We start from the raw sequence: 20,351 nt of genomic DNA, 5'->3' as shown, positions 1-20,351 counted from the left end.
CTACTTTAGTTTTCATTATAGAGGTCTTTCACTTCATTGTTTAGATTGACTCCTAAACATTTAATTTTTTGGAAACTATTATAAATGGTATTGTTTTTCTAATTTCTTTCTCGATGGGTTCATTATTGGTGTAGAGGGATGCTATTGATTTTTGTGTGTTGATTTTATATCCTACTACCTTACTAAATTTATTAGTTCTAGGAGTCTTTTGGTAGAATTTTTTGGGTGTCTTATATAAGGGATCTTGTCCTATGTGAAAAAGGATAGTGTCACTTTGTCCTCTCCATACATGTTCCTTTTATTTCTTTTTCTTGCTTGAACTCTCTGGCTAAAGTATCAAGTACTAGTCTATTGAACAAGAGTGATGGGAGTGGAACGCTTGTTTTCTTCCTGATTTTAGAGATAAGCTTTTTGTTTTGCCCCATTCACTGTGATGTTGGCATTGAAGTTGTCATAAATGGCTTTTGTCAGTTTTTAAAATTTTATCATGGTGCACTGCGTGGTGGTGCGTGGTGGTGCACTCCTGTAATCCCAGCACTCGGGAGGCTGAGGCAGGCGCATCGTTGCAAGTTTGAGACCAGCCTGGGCTACAAAATGAGCCCAAGGCCTGCTTGAACTGCATAGTGAGATCCTGTCTCAAAAAGACCAAAAAAAAAAAAATTAAAAATTAAATAACGTAAAATTTTATCATGAATGGATGTTGGATTTTGTCAAAGGCTTTTACAGTGTCTGTTGAGATGACCATGTTATTTTTGTCCTCACTTCTCTATGTGATGTATCGAATTTGTTGATTTGTAAACATTGAACCATCTTTGCATCCCTGGACGAAAGCCTGTTTGGTGATGATGCATGATCTTTTCAGTGGCTTGTCACATTCTGCTTGCCTGTATGTTGTTGAGAATTTTTGTATATGTGATCATAGTTCTCTTATTAATTCTTTGTGCAATTTTGGTATCAGGGTAATTCTAGATTACAGGAAATAGTTTAGCTGTACTCCTTCCCTTTCTATTTCATTAAAGAGTTGAGGGGTATTAATGTTAGATTTTTTTTCTGAAGTTCTCATGGAATTCAATGGTGAATCCATCGGGTCCTGGGCTAATCTTTGTTGGTGGAGGTTTTATTTATTTATTGTGTGTTTCCTTTTTTATATTGTTGATAACTTTTTATTACTGCTTCAATTTCATTATCTGTTCTTTTTCTGTTCAGGGTTTTTAATATCTTTTTAGTTCAATAGTGATAACTCATGTTTAGAATTTCTCTGTTTCGTCTAGGTTCTCCATTTTATTGGAATGTACATTTTTGGGGCACTTTCTTATAGTCCTCTGGTTTTCGCAGTGTTGGTTGTGATTTTGCGTTTTACATTTGTAATTGCATTGATACCGGTTTTGGCTGAGGATTTATCAATCTTGTTTATTCTTTCAAAGAACTAACTCTTCGTCTTTTTTTTTTAAAACAGGGCATCATTATGTAACCCAGGCTGGCTTTGAACTCATGGCAATTCTCCTGCTTCAGCCTCTTTAGTGCTGGGATTATAGTTGTGGGCCATCATACTTAACAACTCTTTGATTCATCAGTCCTTTGTAGGTTTTTTTTTTAGTCTCAATTTTATTAATTTTCTCTGTCATCTTTGTAATTTCTTCCCTGATACTAATTTCAGATTTGGATTGCTCTTGTTTTCCTAGGACATTAAGATGCATCTTTAGGTTATTTGACATGGCTCAAATTGCTGTTTTTATGTGTGCACTCACAGCTATAACCTTTCCTCTTAGAACTGCTTTCATTGTGTCCTGTAGGTTCCGGCATGTTGTGCTTTCATTGTTTTTTGTGTAGGCAATACAATATATGGTTGTGTTTAGCTTTTTTGATCCAATCAGCCAGTCTGTCTTTTGACTGGGGACTGAGAACTGTTGACATTGAGAGTTACTATTGTAAGTTGTTTAGTGAATCCTGTCACTGCATTATTTTTTCAGTGCTGATTCCTTTGGGTTTTTTTTTTCCACCTTTTTTTTTTACCTACTCCCCAGTTAGATGTGTAATTTCCTTTGGGCCCTTTGGTGCTGATGGCCTCCTTGACTGTCTAGGATTCCCTTGAGTATTTTCGCTGGTTTAGTGGTCATGTTTTTTTTTAGGGTTTCTTTGTCATGGAAAGTGTTTAGTTCTTTGTCAGTTCTTAAACGTGGATTTTCAGGATATAGGATTGTGAATTGACAATCATTTCTTTTAGGGCTTGAAAAACTTTGTCGCATGTTTTCCTGGTCTTTAAAGTTTGTGCTGAGAGCTTCATTGTAATTCTAATAAGACTTGCTTTTATAAGTCATTTGCTGCTTTTCCTTAATAGCTTTCAGTATTCTCTCCTTTTGTTGAATTTCTGAATTTTTGATTATATTGTGTTGTGGAGAGGTTCTTTTCTGGCTGTAGCTATTTGGTGTTCTGTATGCCTCTTGAACTCAAATATTGAATTCTTTCGCTGGATTTGGATAATTTTCTGCTATGATTTCAATGAATGAATATTTTATACCTTTTGAGTCTTACCATTTTGCTTTTATTCCTATAATCCTGTTTTCTTTTCTTTCTTTCTTTCTTTTTTGTTTTTTGTTTTTTGGTACTGGGGATCGAGCTCACGACCTCGAGCTTGCCAGGCAGGTGCTTATGCCATTGAGCTGTATCCCCAACCCAATCTTGTTTTCTTGTTTACTTATCTGGAAGCTGTTGGTTGCAGCTTGCATATTTTCTTGTCATTTTTAGGGTGTTACCTGCTTTGTCATCAGTTTCTGACACTATCCTCATATTGGTTGAATCTGCTAGCCATATTTTCTATTGTATTTTTCATATCTTATAATATGCTTTTTAAAATAATTCCTAATTCTTTACCAAACTGGTCATCCATACATTGTATTATGTTAACTCAATTAGTTTGTATTTCCCCTAGGGTCTTTGAACATTAGCATAAAGTCTTCTTTTAGGTCACTAAAAATCTTATGAAATGGCCTATGTGTTTCTTCTTTGAGCTCTTCAAACATTTTGCCCATTTATTTTTTGAGATCTTTGTGTGTTACTTCCTCTGCTTCAGTTGCCATGAGATTGGCCTTTGGGGGGGGCTAAGCGATTTTTGGAGGGATCTTGTTGACTTGCTTTCACGTGTTTCTGTTATATTTGTGCTGCATGTTGAAGACCAGTTAAGATAGAGACTCTCTCCCCACTGCGGTGAGTTCTGTGAAAATGGGGAGTGTGCCTGTCTGCAGCACATGCTCAGCCCTCGGGAGCTCAGGTGTGGAATGAATGATCACATGAACCGTGAACCCATGAGGTTGCAAATCTCTGGCCATCCCTCCTGTCTCCCTGGAAGTAGCAGTGTGCAAGCTGTGTGACTTCATGGGAATGAGTCTATTGGTACTTCACAAGAACCGTTCCTTATGAGTGAGACTCACGCCAGGTAATTCTTGGAAGATAATGTGGGGCAGAAGCCTGAGGCTGATGGATGGATGCAGAGGGGGGATTTGCCTGCGAGGTGGTCAGGCGCCAGAACGGGGGAGGGAAGGGTCCCCACACACACCTGTCTTTCCACAGAGAAGCGTCTTTATTTATTTATTTATTGGTAGCAGGGATTGAACTTACAATTTCGTGCTTGCCAGGCAGATGCTTATGCCACCGAGCTAAATCCCCAACCCAGAAGCACCCTTTTGTGATTCCTTGATTTCTGCTGCAGAAAGAATACACCAAGGACCCCAGGAGGAGCCTTCCTTCTAGCACGCCTTCCTGTAGGTCCCTATCATCCAGCGACGGTGGGGGTGGGCCCAGCAGCCACTCTGGCCACTCCCACCTGTCTGACAGAGAGGTCACCCGAAACTTGCAAGAAGGCATCAGGCACCGCATCTGCTACCTGTCCGAGCAGCTGCGAGTGGAGAGGGCCAGCCGGGATGAGAACATAATGAGCTACCTCAAGCTGGTGGCCAGTGCTGACCGTCATCAGGCCGCCCACATCCGGCGGGCCTTCGAGAGAGTGAACCAGCGCACCTCGGCTATCATCTCGCACATTGAGTGCAGGCTCCGCCAGTGCTGCCAGCAGCTCCAGGAACTAGAGGGACATAGGCCCACTGGTCCGGCACCCCAGGCAGAAGGTGGCTCAGACAAGGATGACCAGCCCAGTGAGCCCAGCACTGCTGGAGCCTGCACACCCAAGACTTGCCCCTCCAGCCCAGGGCGGCAGCAAGAGCTCCTGCTGCACGAGGCTGAGGAGGTCAGGAGCTCATGCTTGGGCCTGCAGGGGCCCTACCAGGACCTCCAAGACAGGTATCTGATGGACCTGCCTGTGTTTCTGGAGTCCCTCCAGGAGCAGAGGTGCAGGTGAGCCAAGCTCCTTCCTCTGCTCTTGCCCTGGGGACCTGCCTATAGTTGGAGGGCTGGAACAGGAGGCGTAGCCTCATCCTTCGCAGGCCAGATAGCTTCAGCAGCATGGTGGACGCAGGGTCAGGCAATGGGACATTAGGCTGGAGTGCCTGCGTAAGGGAGACATGGTGGGGACGTGAGATGGAAATGCAGAAGAGATCTGTCACACCCGAGGCCGGGGTGGGAGGGTGACCTTGGGGACTTGCCCAAGTGGGGGAGCTATGTGCTGGGATCTCTTGAATCTCAGGCGAAGATGTGCAGGAAGGGCAGATCTTATTCATAGGATGGTGGCATTGACCCTTGGGGTTTAGGATGGCTGTCAGGTTTCAGGGCGCTGACATGAGAAACAAGTCAGCTGCATAATAAAGAGCCTTCTTTGGGGGAAAGAAAGTCTGTCTAGGCTGAGGTGCCAGATGTAGGTGGCTTTCACCCAGCTTAGGTCAGGGTTAGGAGTGGCACCAACTGCATTGAGCAAATTTATGCACGTTCTTCCTTTTTTAAAAATTCAGATCGAGGGGCTGGGGATTTAGCTCAGCGGCATAAGCGCCTGCCTTGCAAGCAGGCAGTCGTGAGTTCGATCCCTGGTACTGATAAAAACAAAAAAGACAAAAAAAAATTCAGATCGAATTCACACAACGTTTGAAACGATAGTGAAGCGTATCGTGAAATCGCATTGCGGTGTGACTCACGTCTAACCAGCTGTCGAACGTTTTTATCACCACAGGAGAGCTCTCACCCTTTGCGCGGCTCATTCCCTCCTGTGCTTGGCCCTATGTAGCCTCGCCCTTCCTTTCTCTGTGGCTTTGCCTCTCTCAGACCTACCTACGAGAGCCCGCAGGTCTGCCGGGCAGGCGGGCGGGCGTGTTCTGGGTTGCAGCAAACCTTCCTCCTTTCCGTGGCCGAGCACTCCCGCATTTTCTCTGGCCCGCGTCGTCAGGCATGGGGCTGTGTATTGGCAACCTTCCCTTCACTGAGACAGAGTCCTCACCTGCGACTTCCAGAAGAGGTTTATTGGAGCTTGCAGTTTTTGGAGGGCTCAGTCCAAAGTCGGTGAGGTGGGGTGGGGGTCTCCAAGGCAGGGAGGATGTGGCACAGGGGAGCACTGGCGCTTTGGGAGTGAGCTGCTCACCACCTGGCAGCCAGAGGCTGGGAGAGAAGGGTGGAGCCAAGGCTAGTGACCACCTCTTGTCACTGGGTTCCCAGGACCCCTCTCTGAAACCGGAACAGCTGTTCTCTGGCTGGCTGCCTAGTGTACATGTGTGGGATCCTTGGGCTCTCCTCCTGGAGTTGGACTTGCTGTGGCCTTTGGTGGCTCTTGGTGTACCATTCCAAGGCACAGCCAAGCCGCCTCCCGTGGGCTGTGTCAGTTACCGTTCTACTAGCCCCGCCCTGCCCTTTTCTCTCCCCTTCCTTCTCTTCACCTCTTGTTAATTGAAACAAGATCCCAGCTGCTTTGGCTGGGCTGGAACTTGCAGTCCTCCTGTCTTCTGATTGAGCAGAAAAGAAGGGAACTCTTACTCCAACAGTCCGAGCAGGTTTATTGCTAAACTCTGAGAGGGCCCTTGCAGGCTGAGGCTTTTTAAAATATCACTTCTTGGCCGGCTTTTGAGGGAGTGAAATGGTGGGCTCTGTGAGCTACTGACATGTCCCTGGGAGCTGCTCGTGGCCTGCCAACATGTCCTCTGTGTTTCTCTGAGACTGCACATGGGCTCATTCAAATCAGCGTCCCTATCCAGGCTCTGCTCTATCACTGACTCCTTACTGTTCTCTCTCTGTCTCTCTGTCTGTCCCTGTCTCTCTCTTTAGTGGAAGAGGGTGTAAAAAAGTGTCTCATTGTGAGTGCTTTCATTTTTATTTTTCCCAAGTCTTTTCACGGGGAAACACTCTTACATTTTAAGCAAGTATGTGTCTTCATTGGGGAAATGAGACCATTCATGTTCAGAGTTATTCCTGAAAGGTACTGACTTATTCTTGTTATTACATGATTTTCCTGTTGCTAATTTTATTTTTCCCCTTCTGCTTAATTTCAGACTCTGCCAAGTATATCCATCTTGTTTGACTGACTGCCATTGTTGGTTTTAGTGCCTCTTTCTGGGGCAGACACCCTTGAGAGTTTTTTTGTAGTGTTGGTCTGGGGGTCATGAGTTCTTGAGGCTTTCCTTGTCATAGAAAGCTTCATTTCTCCATCCATTTTGAGGACACTTTAGCAGGATGTATAAATTGGGGTTGGAAGTTGTCATTTGGGGCTTGCAGCCCTGCCGGCCTTTAGGTTAGTCTTGGGAAGGCTGCTGTCATTCTCATGGCTTTACCTTTATGAGAGATCTTTGCTTTTCGCTAGAAATGCTTAGGATTCTGTCCCTGTGTTGGACATCTGGGATGTTGACTGTGACATGCCGTGGAGACAGGCCAGGGAGGAAGTCCAGTCTCCTCATTCCTTTCTCGGCGCTGTGGTCCATCTCTTCAGCTTCTCTGTAGCTTTTAATTTTCTCTGTCAGTTCCTTTCTGATTCCTGAGGATCTACTTCTCTTGTTTTTCTTCTCCAAGTTGTTATTGTTTGAGTCTCAGAGATAATTGTATTGCTGCCGCTCACCACCCTGCTAGTTTACATTTTACTTTTTCGTCCTGTTTTTAAACCTACCGCAAGGCACTTTCCTAATTTATACTTTTGCCTCAAACATGATTAGGTGAACTTAGGAGCAGTACCAGAAGACATAGCTATGTAACATTTACGAAGTTCTCCTTTCTGCCACGTCTTTGACCACTGACCTGCTCTCAGAGCAAGCCAACACACAATCTTTCTTTGGGTTTGATTTGTTTTGTTTCTGGTTTTTGAGACTGAGTCTCGCTATGTATTCCAGGCTGCCCTTGGAAGCATGAAATTACCGTACACTGATATCTTGGTTACTTTTCTCGTTGCTGACACAAAATGCCTGATGCCCAAAATTAGGGAAGAGAAGGTTTATTTAATTTTTCAAGGTCTCAGTCCATACTCATCTGGCTCCAAGGCAGGGTGCTATGCCTGAGAGGCAACTGTTCATGGTGGCTGCAAGCAGCAAGAGGGAAAGGGCAAAAAAGGAGGGGAAGCACTCCTCCTTCCCACTGTTACAATGTATGTCGGCTCTACCCCTGAGTGGGTGCAGCACTCATATCACCAATCCCAGCACTAGACAACAAACCAATCACAAACACTAGATTCAGCCGCGCCCATGATTACATGAAGCTTTGGGGGGCATCCTAACCGAAACCATAACAGCTGTGTAGCTCAGGCTGGCCTCGAACTTACCAGCTAGCCTGCTGCCTCAGCCCCATACCCAACTGAAAAGCACCCTTTCTGGCTTTCCTCAGTTTGGCTGAAAAGGCTGCTCCCATCCTTCCTATATTCCCTCTTTCGGCAGAACCAGTCTTACTGTCTTCTGGTTCCTTGTTGTACCCTTTCTCTTAGGCAGGCAGCAGTTTTGATGTGATGGCCTTGATGTGATTTTCTCTGCTCTCATCCTGGCCTTGCTTTGTTTCTTCAGTTCAGATGTCTTGTTTTTTGTACTGAGATTCAAACTCAAGACCTTGCTCTTGCCAGGCAGGCCCTTATGCTGCTGAGCTGTATCCCTGGCCCTTAGATGTCTTTTTCACCTTTGGACATCCTTGCCCATTAGCTTTTTAAACCTTGCTTTGGCCCACTTTCTCATTCCTCTCCTTCCAGGCACAGGTTACAATATGGGCTCATGTCAGATGGCTGGTTCAGCCACTGAATCTTTCTTAGCACGACTGGGGAGGTTAGAGGTATTGTGGTTTAGATCTGAAATATCCCCCCAAAGTTTCGTGTGTTTGGGGGAGGGTCTGGTTGAAGAAAGAGAGTCACTGGATTGTGACCTGGAAGGATGGATTCTTGTCCCTCACCTTCCCTGCTCCTTCTGCTTCCTGGCTGCCATGGAGTGAGCAGCTCTCCTCCACAAAGCTCTTCTTTCATGCAGTTTCTGCCTTGGAGCCAGCTGACCATGGACTAAATCACCCCAAAACATGAGCCAAAAAGGAGCTGCTTTAAATTATGGGTACTGAGTATTCTGTCCCAGTGATGGGACAGTGACTGAAACCCTGGGGCAGGAAGCACAGCAGGCAGCAGCCAGTGGCGAGAATCTTTATGACTGCCATTAAGGGGGTAGGGACTCCCAGATGGTAGTGCTGGGCTTTCGCCAAGTGCCATGGACCCTCTGAATGGACAAAGTAGGGGTCCATGGTACAACCAGGAGAGACCATCCAGAACCAGGTGGGCCTGAGGGGAAGGGCACTGCTCAGCACTTCAGATTCCTCATGGCCTGACTTGCACCGTGTGCTGTCCACTGTTCCCTGTCTTCATCTCTGCCCTCCTCTGGCCCGCCCCCTCTTCTACCCTTCCAAGACTCACACATCACTCACCTGCTTGCTCTTTAGTCTCTCTTATGCATTCAGATCTTTGGCACAGCCATGTCCCCAGCAAGGATTTCCATCTTGCGGGCAACATACCAGGGCTATACACATACCATGTCATACAATACCTGAAGCACACCTGACAGGGCGGTGGCATTCAGTATGATTATTACTCTCAGCTGCAGCCTGGCACAAACAGGTTCTCTAACTTGTCCAGGCAAGTGCCAAGGAAGATGCATCAACCCACAGTGACGCAACCCCAGAACCTGCTGGGAGCCCCTGTACTGTAACACCAGTCTCCTCTTGGCGTCTCAGCCTCCCTGGATGTGTGGTCCTTCCCTTGGATCCCTCACACTGGGGAAGGCTGTTTCCTACTGGCCCTGGCCAGCTGTCCCTGGCCACAGAAGTGGCTCCTGCCCTCCCCTCCCACCAGTCTCCTTGGGGACTTCCAGTGTCCACACTGTGCCAGACGGAGTCGGCCTTGTGGAATCAGCACAGTTCCTCCAAAGGGCTGCACAGGTCCACTCTGCATGGCTGGCCTCCTGCTCCCCCTCCACCTCCATCTGCGCCCACGTTGTTGCTTGCTCCAGCTCAGCACACACTGCCTCCCGTGGTGCAGGACCTGCCTGACTGTATTGGAAGCTGTCCACCTGCTGCCCTGTGTACACATGCTAACATCTGCTCCTAGGGGAGACTGCTGTGTGGGGGTCTCCCACCTTTGGCTGTGGCCCTCCTGCCTGCCGAGTGACCTGGCACCCAGCAAGCCAGGGGGGCTTGAGCCCTGTATCAGAGTCCACTCCAGGTGCGGGCCTGTGGGTCCTGCTAAGCTTGTTAAGAGCCACTTCTCAGAGTGGTCCAGAAAATGGTCTGAAAAGAAGTGGTTTGCATGAGAGAAAGGGAGGTCTTGATAGTGACTGTAGTGTCTTGGGAGGGCTTTGGCTGCCTGGTCGTTGTGTATGTGTAAGAGCATGTTCTTGGGTTGCTGTTTCCTTTTACGACAGCAGGAGCGCATGGGAAAGGCTAGTGCATGGTGGGCAGGCTTCTGCTGCCCGAGGACAGGAGACTGGGCTAGCACAGGAGACAGGGAGGCTGGGAGAGGGAGGGAGGGACACAGGAGGGCAGGCCAGAGGGATGTCTTCAGGAGAAACCGTGTGTTTGGCAGGGCAGGGAGGAACGGAGGGAGGCACCGACAGCGAAGATGTGTTGAGACTTGTTTTGTACAGGTTCTGACTCCCCAACTTGAATGTCTTTGCAGCATGCACTGCAAACATGAGCAGTTAGAAATTAAGAAGACTGGGGGCTGGGGATAGAGCTCAGTGGCCCAGCATCTGCCTGGCAAGTGCAAGGTCTTGAGTTTGATTTCTGGTACCAAAAAGAAAATTAAAATGACTAAATTGTTTATTAATATCTTTCATTTCAAGCACCTATTTTTGCATTCTTATAAATCTCATGATGATGCTACTGTTAATTGACCTCATGTTCATGCTGGTAAGATTCATAAATACATGCTTCATCATAATTCATATCCTGAGTATCTGGAATGAATGATGGCATTGAGGAATGTATTTTGGGGGCTGGCACGATGCCGTGATTCTCTGATGTGCAACTTTAGCCCACTTGTCACTAGCTCTTCTCCCCTGGGACCTGGGGCCCAGCCTAGTGGAATGGTCCTTGCAGTGTACCGTCGGGAGCTGCCATGCTAGTCAGCTGGCCGTTACCATGACAGTCTGCTCAAAGGGAGTAAGTTTGCTTGTGGCCCCAGGTTCAGAGGCTTCACGTCGTCTGTGGGCCCCACTGCCTTTGGGCTTGTGGTGAGGCAGAAACTTTGGGGCACAACCTGGAGTTACCTACTTCCTCCCAGGAGGCTCCTCCCACCTCTCCTGATGGCACCCTAAATCCCTGCCTCATCCACCCAGCACCTCTGAGCCCCCTCTGAGCACTGCTGCTTCAGGGATCAATCCTCCACAATTGAGCCTTTAGGGCCCTTTCAGATCCCGTGTACTGTGACCAGCTTCCAACAGCTTGGCTTCCAGCAAGTGAGCTGAGCGTCTCCATGTGGGAGTTTGGCAGGTCCTTGGGGTGGGCCTGATAGCAGTCCTTGCTTGCCCATCTCTTTGCACAACACTTGCCACGCATGCATGAAAGCCTGCGTTCAACCCTTAGAGCCTCCAAAAGAAAGAAATGAAAGAAAACTTCCACAGACTCAAGCTCTGCCCCCCCCCCAACCCTTATCTACTAGCTTCACTGGCCTCATTTGCTTATTTGTTTGTTTGGTACCGGGGATCAAACTCATGGCAAGGCAGGTGCTTATGCCACTGAGCTGAACCCCTGGCCCTGTTTGTTTGTTTGTTTTTTCTTTTTTTTTCGTTTTCCTTTTTATCGGTACCGGGGATCTAACTCAGGACCGCCTGCTTGCAAGGCAGGCGCTTACGCCGCTGAGCTAAATCCCCAGCCCCTGCTTGTTTGTTTTTTGAGACAGGGTTTCCCTATGTAGTTCAGGCTGGCCTAGAACTTGATGCGATCCTTCTGCCACAGCCTCCTAAGTGCTGAAATGACAGGGGTGTGCCGCCACATCTGGCTTCATTTGCTTACCTTGTCCATGCATGTTTTCATCCTTTGGATACTCAGTGTTTATAGACACAACAAGTGGTGTTTTACTTGTGTTTTTCTAACATCTCTACTGAGAAACAATTTGCATGTCATAAAATACACTATGTTAATTGCATTTCAGTGGTTTTTATTAAACATACTGAGTTGAGCACCCATTACTACAACCCAGTTTTTGGTTTTGTTTAAATGATAGCTGTATTAAATATAATTTGTGCCCTATCAATCTCATCCATTTGAAGGTACAATCCAGTAGGTTTTAGTGAATTCCCAAAGTCGTTCAGTCACCCTTACTGTCTTGTCGCACCCCAAAGAACCCTGAGAGCAGTAGCACTCACTCTTGGCCCTTCCCTAGCCCCACCTTTGCCTCGAATCTGCCCGTCTCAGTTCCAGACATTGCATGCCAGTGGCATCACGCACTGTGTTGTCTTCCATGGAAGAAACGCTGGGCCCAGGAGCTCTGCATTTTGGGGGGCACCTGTGGTGTGCAAGTTAAGCTCTGCAGGACAGTCACTAGAGAGACCTTACATGGAAGACAGAGCAGCCAGTGTGCTTGTGACAGGAGGTGGCCTCTCTGATGGAGCCCAATTGAGAAGGGGGCTGGGGGTGGGGCCACTGCGAGCCCAGGAGCAGCCCTAGGGCCTGAGCGTGCTCCTGTCTCTCTTGCTCCCAAGACGCACACTGGTGGTGGAACAGGTAGACAGCCACCTGCAGAGGCATCGTGATGAGATTTACCACTTCCAGCAGGGCCTGGCCTGCACGGAAGAGAAGATGGCCTACCTGTCCTACGAGTGGGCCAAGGAAATATGGGTGAGAGGGCCCCTCCCCACGGCCTCCCAGGCCCGAAGCTTTGCTGTCACGGGGTCCTTCTCTGCCCAGGCCACTGCCTGCTAGTGTGGCTGCTGTGGGAGGGCAGAGCCTATGGCCTGAAGAGCTGGGGTGGGAACTGTCACCCCTGGAGGGGACACTGGTACTGCTGGTGCAGGGAGGGCCTCGCCCTGGCCTCCTGCTCTGTACCCTCTTTGGATCCCTGTCTCCTCCTCCTGCCCTTGATTGGCCCCTGCCCACTGTCTCTCAGTTCCTGCTGCACTAGGCAGGCTCTGTCCTGACATAGGAGGGCACGTGCATGTGTTTTTGCTGCCTACAGGAGGTCATGGAGGTTTTCAAGAGCCGGCTGGCCAAGCTGGAGGCCCTGCAGCAAACCGCCCAGGTGGAGGTGACAGCACGGCTCCGGAGCCGCCCCGGGGAGCTTCTGCTCCAGTTCATGAGCCTGCTGCTGGTCCTCGCCTGTGCCACCCTGGCGTGCGTGTCTACCATATGCTCCTGCCCCCTGCCCTGGGCTAGCAGGCGCCTGCGTATGTGCACGGTGCTCACTCTGCTTGTGCTCGGGGCCCTGACCTGGCAGAAGCGACACGTCATTGCTACCACAGACTGGCAGGTGTGGATCCCTTCCAGGTGGAGACCAGATGCCAAGAATTCCAGGCCTTCGCCAGGAGGACCTCACAAGGATGGAGGGCCACCCACCACCTGAGTCCTGAGTTGTCCCCCCCCATTCGTTCCCAGCCCTCACCAGCAGACCCCCGCCCGCCTCGCACCTCCACTTCCTTCTCCACTTCCTTCCGCAGTGCCTCCTGGAGAGGCAGGCACGGGAGATTAAAGGCCATTCTCACTGCTGTCTGCTTCCCTTGCCCCTTCTCCAGACCCGAGCTGGGGCACAGCGGCTCAGGGCCCCGGGCGGCGGCAGCCCATAACATGGTTGGTTCTGGCAAAGAGAAATTCCATTTATTTCACAGGGATGGGAAGAGAGGGGGAGAGGGGGCCGGAGCTGGGGTGGGTGGGTGGGTGAGGGCAGCCTTCATGCAGGGGACACGGAAGACACGGAGGAGGCCTCTGTCCTGGAGGTGCTGGAGAGTTCGGAGCTGTCCTCAACCTTCTTTCCAAAAAGCTGCAAGATGCAGTTTCGAAACTGGAAGGACAGAAAATGTCACTCAGCACAGTAGGCAGGTCCAGGCCACCTGGTGACTTAATGCCTTTCCGACCCCCACTCCCACTTCTCTGTCTGTAGGGTGAGCGAGGGGGTCAGGTCGCTCCGTGCACACAGGCTAGTCGCTCATGTCACTGAGTTCAGCAGTTGATGGTAGTTGCTGGGGGTTCAGTTGTGTTCCCCAAAAGCTATGTTCGAGTCCACAGCCACTGGAACCTGCGAGTGTGTCCTTGTGTGGACATAGTATTTTTTAAGATGACGCTGGAAGGCTGAGATGGGAAAATTCCAAGTTCAGGGCCAGTCTGGAAAATTTAGCAAGATCTTATCTCAAAGAATAGCAAGCGTTGAGGGCAGAGCTCGGTGACGTAGTACTGCTGCCCCAGTGTCACGAAACCTGAGGTCCTGCCGTCCTGGGGAGAGCAACCTCTGGACACTGTGGCCCAGGCCCAGAGGGAAGAAGACAGAGATAGGAGTAGTGTGCCTTTGGGCCACAGAGTGCCAAGGCTTGCCCCAAGCTTAGGGATGGCTGAGGGCCCTTGGCACCAAGCCGGCTTGCAGGACTCCCATCTCTGCCGTCCAGGCCTCCCGAGTGGCGCCGGGGGTCTGCCTGGAGGCTCAGAGGCTCTGATCCCATCTGTTTGTGCTGGCGATCCTGGGGTCCAGCCTGAACCCAGGCCTCCCTCATTTGAGGCAAGTGCTCTACCACTGAGCTCTGTCCCTGGCCCTCTTAGAACGCTGAGGCAGACTGATTGCCATGGCGACTGCCACCCTGACTCAGCCTCCCAAGTAGCAGGCTGTAGGTATGTACCCCATGCCCAGCACTTGAAGACATTTTAGGGAACAAGGATGTAGGCTCGAGATAAGGACACTGCAGCCACCACCCTTTCCTGCACCAGCAGGGCCTGTTCTACTCGTGTGTGACCCTTGGTAGCATCCAGGCCTGTTCCTTTCACAGCCGAGTCTCACATCAGTACTGTGAGAGTCTCACATCAGCAACCACAGAGCTTTAAGACCTGCAGCGGAGCAAAGCAGTGTTTTTGTATTTCAGCCCCTCCCATCACCCCAACGCTCCACAGGGCACGGTGCTAGTGCCAGGGTCAACGAGGACTGGACAGCTGGCAGGACACGGGGCCACAGGGCTGGCAGGGACAGCTGAGGACTTCAGTCAGCATCAACCTCACCCAGCACCCTTGCTGCGCCAGGTTCTGTGTCTGGGTTACAATTACAAACAGCAGGAAGACAATTCCCTACCCTCGCAGAAGCCTGGACTAGAAGCTTCCCTCCCCATTCAGTGAGATGAGGTGACACTGGAGTGGCGGAGGCCCCTTGGGAAGCCTGCCGAGCCCAGGGGTGCAGACGTGTGTTCTGGAGGGGCTTCCGGAGGGGGAGGAAGCTAATCTGGAGGGGCTGTGCCCAGGGTGGTTCCCATTCACAAGGCACAGTCAGCCCTAAGACCCTGGTGAAGGCAGCGGTTGTGTAGGCACAGGGCGGGCTGCAGACTGCTCCGAAGTGGAGAGAAAGGGTGCCTGCTTTGTGCCCTCGATAGGGCGGAGCCGTGGGGCAGCTTCGAGGTGAGGTGCAGCCCAGAGGCGCAGCACTCGCCCAAGCTCCACCCTGAGCACAAAACCAAATAAAACAGAGAAGATTGGGTGTGGTGGTGCGTGCCTGTTGTTTCAGCACTCGGGAGGCTGAGGCAGGAGAATCACTGCGAGTTTGAAACCAGCCTGCGCGCTACATAGTGAGTTCAAGGCCAGTGTGAACTACAAAGAAGACCCCAACTCACAGATGTGACAGAGAAACTTCTTATAACCTTGGGAGGGTTTAGGACTGGAGGGCTGCTTGCTGCTGAAGCCCAGCCCTCTGGCACATCCTCCTCAAGTAACCTGCGAGTCCATGCAGGCTGTCGAGTTGAAGGTGAGGGCGGCCCAGAGGGCCTGCCTATGTTTCCAGGGGCCAAACTAGAGGACTACTAGGGCTTGTGAGTGGAAAGGGTGGAGAAAGTGGGGTCTGTAAGCATGAGGAGCCTCCAGGGCAGAGTGCTTGTATCCAGGGACCCCTGCAGGCCGGACACAAACAGCTAGCGGTGGCAGGACCCTGGCGAGTGTCCCCCGGGAGCCCTGAGAGCTCTGCACTCTGTTCTGCGCAAGTCTGGAGTTTGCTCACCTGCCGGTTCATGAAGACATAGATGATGGGGTTGTAGATGGTGGCACTTTTGGCAAAGTAGGCGGGCAGAGCAGCCACCAGAGGGTGGAACGAGTAGCCAGGGTTAGCAGTGGCAAAGCACGCGAAGAAGGCATAAGGCCCCCAGCAGAGGCAGTAGGCTAGGACCATCACCACCACCATGCGTGTCACCTCCTTCTCGGCCTTCTGCGTGGATTCTGACTCTTTCTGTTGCTTCGCCACCTGCAGGAGCCAGGCCAGTAAATGTGGACACGTCCACAGCTCTGCTGCTCGGACTGCGAGTCACAGAGGGGGCATGAAGAGAGTGACGGGGCCACTAGAACAGCTGGCTTCCACCCACGGTCAGAGTGGGACCCTCCTTGGCCTCAGAGCCAGACCCGAGGAGCTGTTTGCTGCCTTTGATTCTTGCCAGTGTCCCCTGCCCAGCTCCTCTGCTCTTAGCAGGTCGCTGGGGTGTTGCTGCACAGTGGGGCACTTGCACACATGCACATGCAGCCACAGAACATAAGGATGGGAAGCAGCAGCATAGGCCCGGCAGGAAGCAGGGAGGGGCAGCTCTGGCTAAGGGAGCGCTTAGCAGGGGGCCTGGTGGGACACCAGGGCTCCAGCTCTGCGGGCAGGGGCAGGGGTGGTCACCTGAGGGCAGGGACCTGGGGCAGCCAGCCACGTGGAGTGCAGAAGGCCTGCAACCAGGTGCCTGAGCACCAGTAAGTGGGTCTTGGCTCGGGACAGCTGGCTGCGGCCCCCACTGGGCAATCATGAGCCAGGTCCCCGTGATTAACCTGGAGGGCAGTGAATGCCATGGAGGAGACCCAGCCTCAGCCCCTGCATGTCTGGAGGTGACGGCTGGGGACTGGGTCAGGCCCTCAGGCTGTACAGCTGGAGGCAGGATGAGGAGTCACTTAAGGGCCAGCAGCCCCTCAGCCTTATTCCTTGGGGCTCCCTGAGGGCTGCAGAGGGGTTGAGGGTGCCCCCCATGGGGTTCCTGCCCTCTTTGAGCCTTACCGCCCGGATGGCCAGCCACACGTGCAGGTAGCACAGCACGATGATGCTGAGTGGGGTGATGCAGCAGGTGACCATGAGCACCATCATGTAGGACTGTACGCCCGGGTATGAGGTGCCGCTGAACACGTCGGGGCCGCAGGATGTCTTCAGGCCATAGGGCCAGTATCTGCCGAGCAGATAGTGTCATGTGGCTGCCACCTCTGCCTGCCCCCCCCCCCCCGGGTCTCTCACCATTCAGAGAGAATCCCTGGGTATGATTTTTGTTGTCTTTGTTCATTTTTAGGTCTCTGTCTCTTTCTGTCCCTTTCCCAAAATAGGGATGGAACCTAGGACCCTCATGCTGAGCTACTGCCCCAGACCTTTTGTAATTTTCCATTTGAGACAGGCTCTCACTAAGTTGTTAAGTTGCCCAGGCTGGGCTCAAACTTGAGATCCTCCTGCCTCAGCCTCCCAGGATGCTGGGATCACACATGTGCACCACCACGCCTGGCTTTGTACTGGTAAAACACACGTAACACACAATCTACCATTATGACATTTGGCACTTTAACAGCGTCTGCCATGCAGCTATCGCTGCTCTCTTCGTCCTGGGTGTTTTCTTTCAAAGACAAAGTGAGGCTGCATCTCGCTCGGTCACACCACTTCCACACCACAGACAACAGCCCGACAGTGACCTGGATTCGCTGCTGCGGGAGGCCGGAACCCCGACAGCCACACACCGCGCATGCGCTCTCCATCGGCCCCTGGCGCTCTTACCTGCTCCAACCGAAGATGGGCGGGGCCGTCCAGACGGCAGACCACACCCAGGAGAACACGATGCCCACTATGGCCAGCTTGGCGTCAAACCTCACGTTGCCAAAGGGCTTGCACACCACCAGCCACCTCTCCCAGGAGATGATGGCCAGGGACCAGAGGCCCGTGATGCCTGCGGGGACAGGAGCAGGGCCTTGGAGCCCGAGCGGAGGGGGAATGCTCCCACCGTGGTGGGCAGCATTCCAGGGGGTCCTCTCCCAGCAGACGGCTTCCCAAGCAGGCCTGGCCCTCACCTCTGACCCCGATGGCCTCGTCCCTCCTCCCCCTCTGCCTCAGGCACTCTGGAGCAGAGCAGGCAGAGGAGTGAGGAGACGGGTGCCGTTGGGTTTCTTCCGTGCGGGATGCGTGCACCAGTGTCCCTGGCTCCCTTCGCGGGGCCACCTGCAGAAGGCGTGATTCCCATGCCCCTTCCTAGATGGCAGCTTTTCAGAGTCTCACTTTCTTCACTACGTTGAAACTTCTAGTGTCACTAATGTTTCCAGTAGTAAATACTTTTAACAGTGAGATTTTCTTTTTTGTTGTTTTGGAAAATTTTTTTTTCCTGTACCAGGGATCAAACTTAAGACCTTATGTTTACCAGGCAGGCACTTGTGCCACTAAGCTAAATCCCTAGCCCCCTGAAATTTTTTTTTTGAGATAGGCCTTGTTTTGTAGAAAATTATTTATTATTAATAATCTGAGAGCCAAGTGTGGTGGTATACACCTGTAATCCCAGTACTCAGGAGGCTGAGGCAGAAGGATCTCTACAAGTCCAAGGCCAGCCTGGACTACAGGGTGAGTTCAAGGTCAGTCTTGACTGCATAGCAAGACCCTGTCTCAAAAACTATAACAACAACAACAACAATACTTTCTTTGGTAACTGGTTTTCAAAATAATCAGCTGCTCTTGTGACTCTACAGATCTCATTGTTTGCATTTGAAACATTCCTGGAGGGCCAAGGATAACTGTGGCATAGAAACTTGGGCAGACTTGGTGGCTGGTCAACTCCTGAGCCAGTGAAAGACTCATTTTGAGGAGCCGGGTGTGATGGTGCACATCCTAAACTCACCACTTGGAAGGCTGAGGTGGAAGAATCGCCACAAGTTCAAGGCCAGCCTGCCCTACATAGCAAGACCCCGTCTCAAAAAAACCCCAAAATAAATAAAGTGGTGCTCAGTTGGAGGCCTACACAACAACCCTTATGCCTGTGGCCCCCCTACCCACCCTGTGATCTTGACCCTGGCAAACCAAGGGTGCAGGTTTTCCTACTCACGTGGGGCTGCCCAGCCAACCTTACCACACAGGGAGACGGTGTAGCCCTCCACGACACACAGAGGGTGGCCCAGCACGAAGTAGCCGTAGACCTGGTTCACGACACTGATGGTGCTGGCTATGACTGTTTCTGCTAGGTCAGCCACCGCCAGGTTCACCAGGATCCAGTTCAGTGGGTGGCGCAGCTTCTTGAAGCGCATGGTGGCCACTAGTACAAGCCCGTTGGTAAAGATGGATGCGATGACCACGATGGTCATCCAGGCGCTGGTGAGGTGGTACACCCACCTGGGTGCGATGTGGTAGTTGGGGCCTTCGAAGGGGCCTATGATAGGGGGACAGAACCCCTGTGCGGTGCTCTGATCCCACCTTTCCTGCGCCCCACCCTCTGCCCACCAGGCCTCTCCCGCCTGCATCCTCACCCTGGCCATCCGCTTCCAGATGCAGAAGCCCTAGAGCTGGGGCCGAGGAGGCCTGGCCCTCGGGACCCCTGTGGAGCCTTGCTGCTGCCACTGCAGTCCAGTGGTGGGGTGTTTAGACTCAAACCCCTGAATATCAAGAGCCAAGCCACCCAGAGGCATGATTCTGTCAAGAAGGACTGGTAAGGGACAAATTCTCACTGGCTTCATCACACAATCTAAGTGGCTCAGCCAGATAATAGGTTCAGGGTAAACGTTCTGGGCAGCAGTTTTGGGTGTGGACAGATCTGTGTTGTGACAGCAGCTAATGACACACGGCTCCATTCTGACTCATGGGATGAAGGAGACACAAACACAAACCCTGCTGGTCCACAGTGAGGCGCAACACGGTTCAGGGACAGAGAAGCACAGGGCAGACCGCAGCCCTTCAGTCCTCTGGCATCTGAACAGGAACGTGTGCTTCGCTGGGTTCTGGGGCCACCAACCGTGGCAGTCACTTGGAGAGGGAACTTTGAGGACAGCTCACTCAAGGCCTTGGCAGGGTTTCCAGGAAGCGCATAGGCATGTGTCTTGCCCACCCCAGCCTCCAGCTCCCACCCCCACCTCAGGCTCCAACTCTGGGAAGCCCAAGGCAAGCAGATCCCCAAGTTGCTTGGCAGCCTTTGGGGGTGCAGAGGAAGTCATCAAACTGTTTGGGGATGAATTCTCAAAGCCTGTACAGATAAACCTTCCAAATTTCATAAACTGAACCTATGTGGCCAGGTGTAGTGGTGCACACCTGCCATCCCATACTCTGAAGGCTGAGGCAGGAGGATCGCCATGAGTTTGTGGCCATTTGGGCTACATAGCAAGACTCTGACTCAAAAAGCCAAGAAAAATAAATACATAAGACAATAGCTACAGTAGCTCCCTGGGAAGGGCTGGCCAGTGGTGGCCCAGCGCCCACTCACCTCGCGTGTTGTTGCTGTTGGTGTAGGTGAACAAGCTTGCCTGGGTGCTGTCCTCATAGGCATCCTGCGCCTGTACACCCGAAAGTGCATGGGGGCCCCAGCGCTGGGCCATGGCTGCAAAGGCCCTGTCCCTGCACGCTGCGGGTGGCACCGCGCTTTATACCCCTGTGAGATCAGCTGGCACTCACCTCAGAGGCTCCCAAACTCTTCGCCCTCTGATCCTTTAATTGGGTGCAGACTTAGACCTCCCCTCAGGCCAGACAGCGAGAGCGGGCGGCTCAGAAGGATTTGCGGAGCCTCGATTTGGAGCCCACCTGCCCTGGCTCACGTTCCCTTGGGCAGGGCCAGGTGGAACCT

At 51.6% G+C, this 20,351-nt stretch overlaps 2 protein-coding genes across 3 annotated transcripts; one reads left to right on the top strand and one right to left on the bottom strand.

Annotated features, from left to right (window-relative positions):
- Nucleotides 1–3,694: 3,694 nt before the first annotated feature.
- Nucleotides 3,695–12,925, top strand: Tex28 (testis expressed 28; the record flags this gene model as incomplete). Its single annotated transcript, XM_003462175.3, has 3 exons — nt 3,695–4,344; nt 12,069–12,204; nt 12,542–12,925. Coding segments are annotated over 3 exons (1,170 nt in total), but the record flags the coding sequence as incomplete, so codon positions are not given.
- A 229-nt stretch (nt 12,926–13,154) lies between these two features.
- Opn1mw (opsin 1, medium wave sensitive) lies at nt 13,155–20,145 on the bottom strand. Of its 2 annotated transcripts, none has more exons than XM_063245533.1 (6): nt 19,995–20,145; nt 18,630–18,950; nt 17,321–17,489; nt 16,565–16,730; nt 15,542–15,781; nt 13,155–13,360 (listed from the first exon to the last, which is right to left on the bottom strand). In XM_063245533.1, the coding sequence occupies exons 1-6, from the start codon at nt 20,104–20,106 to the stop codon at nt 13,250–13,252; spliced, it is 1,119 nt and encodes a 372-aa protein (XP_063101603.1). In that variant the 5' UTR covers nt 20,107–20,145; the 3' UTR covers nt 13,155–13,249.
- Between the last annotated feature and the right edge of the window lie 206 nt (nt 20,146–20,351).

Source organism: Cavia porcellus, unplaced genomic scaffold, assembly GCF_034190915.1.
Source record: "Cavia porcellus strain 051 isolate PalLab524CR breed Dunkin Hartley unplaced genomic scaffold, mCavPor4.1 scaffold_3, whole genome shotgun sequence".
NCBI classification, from domain to species: domain Eukaryota; kingdom Metazoa; phylum Chordata; class Mammalia; order Rodentia; family Caviidae; genus Cavia; species Cavia porcellus.
Note: the sequence above shows the minus strand (reverse complement) of the source record. Positions and strands in the feature narration are given on the sequence as shown.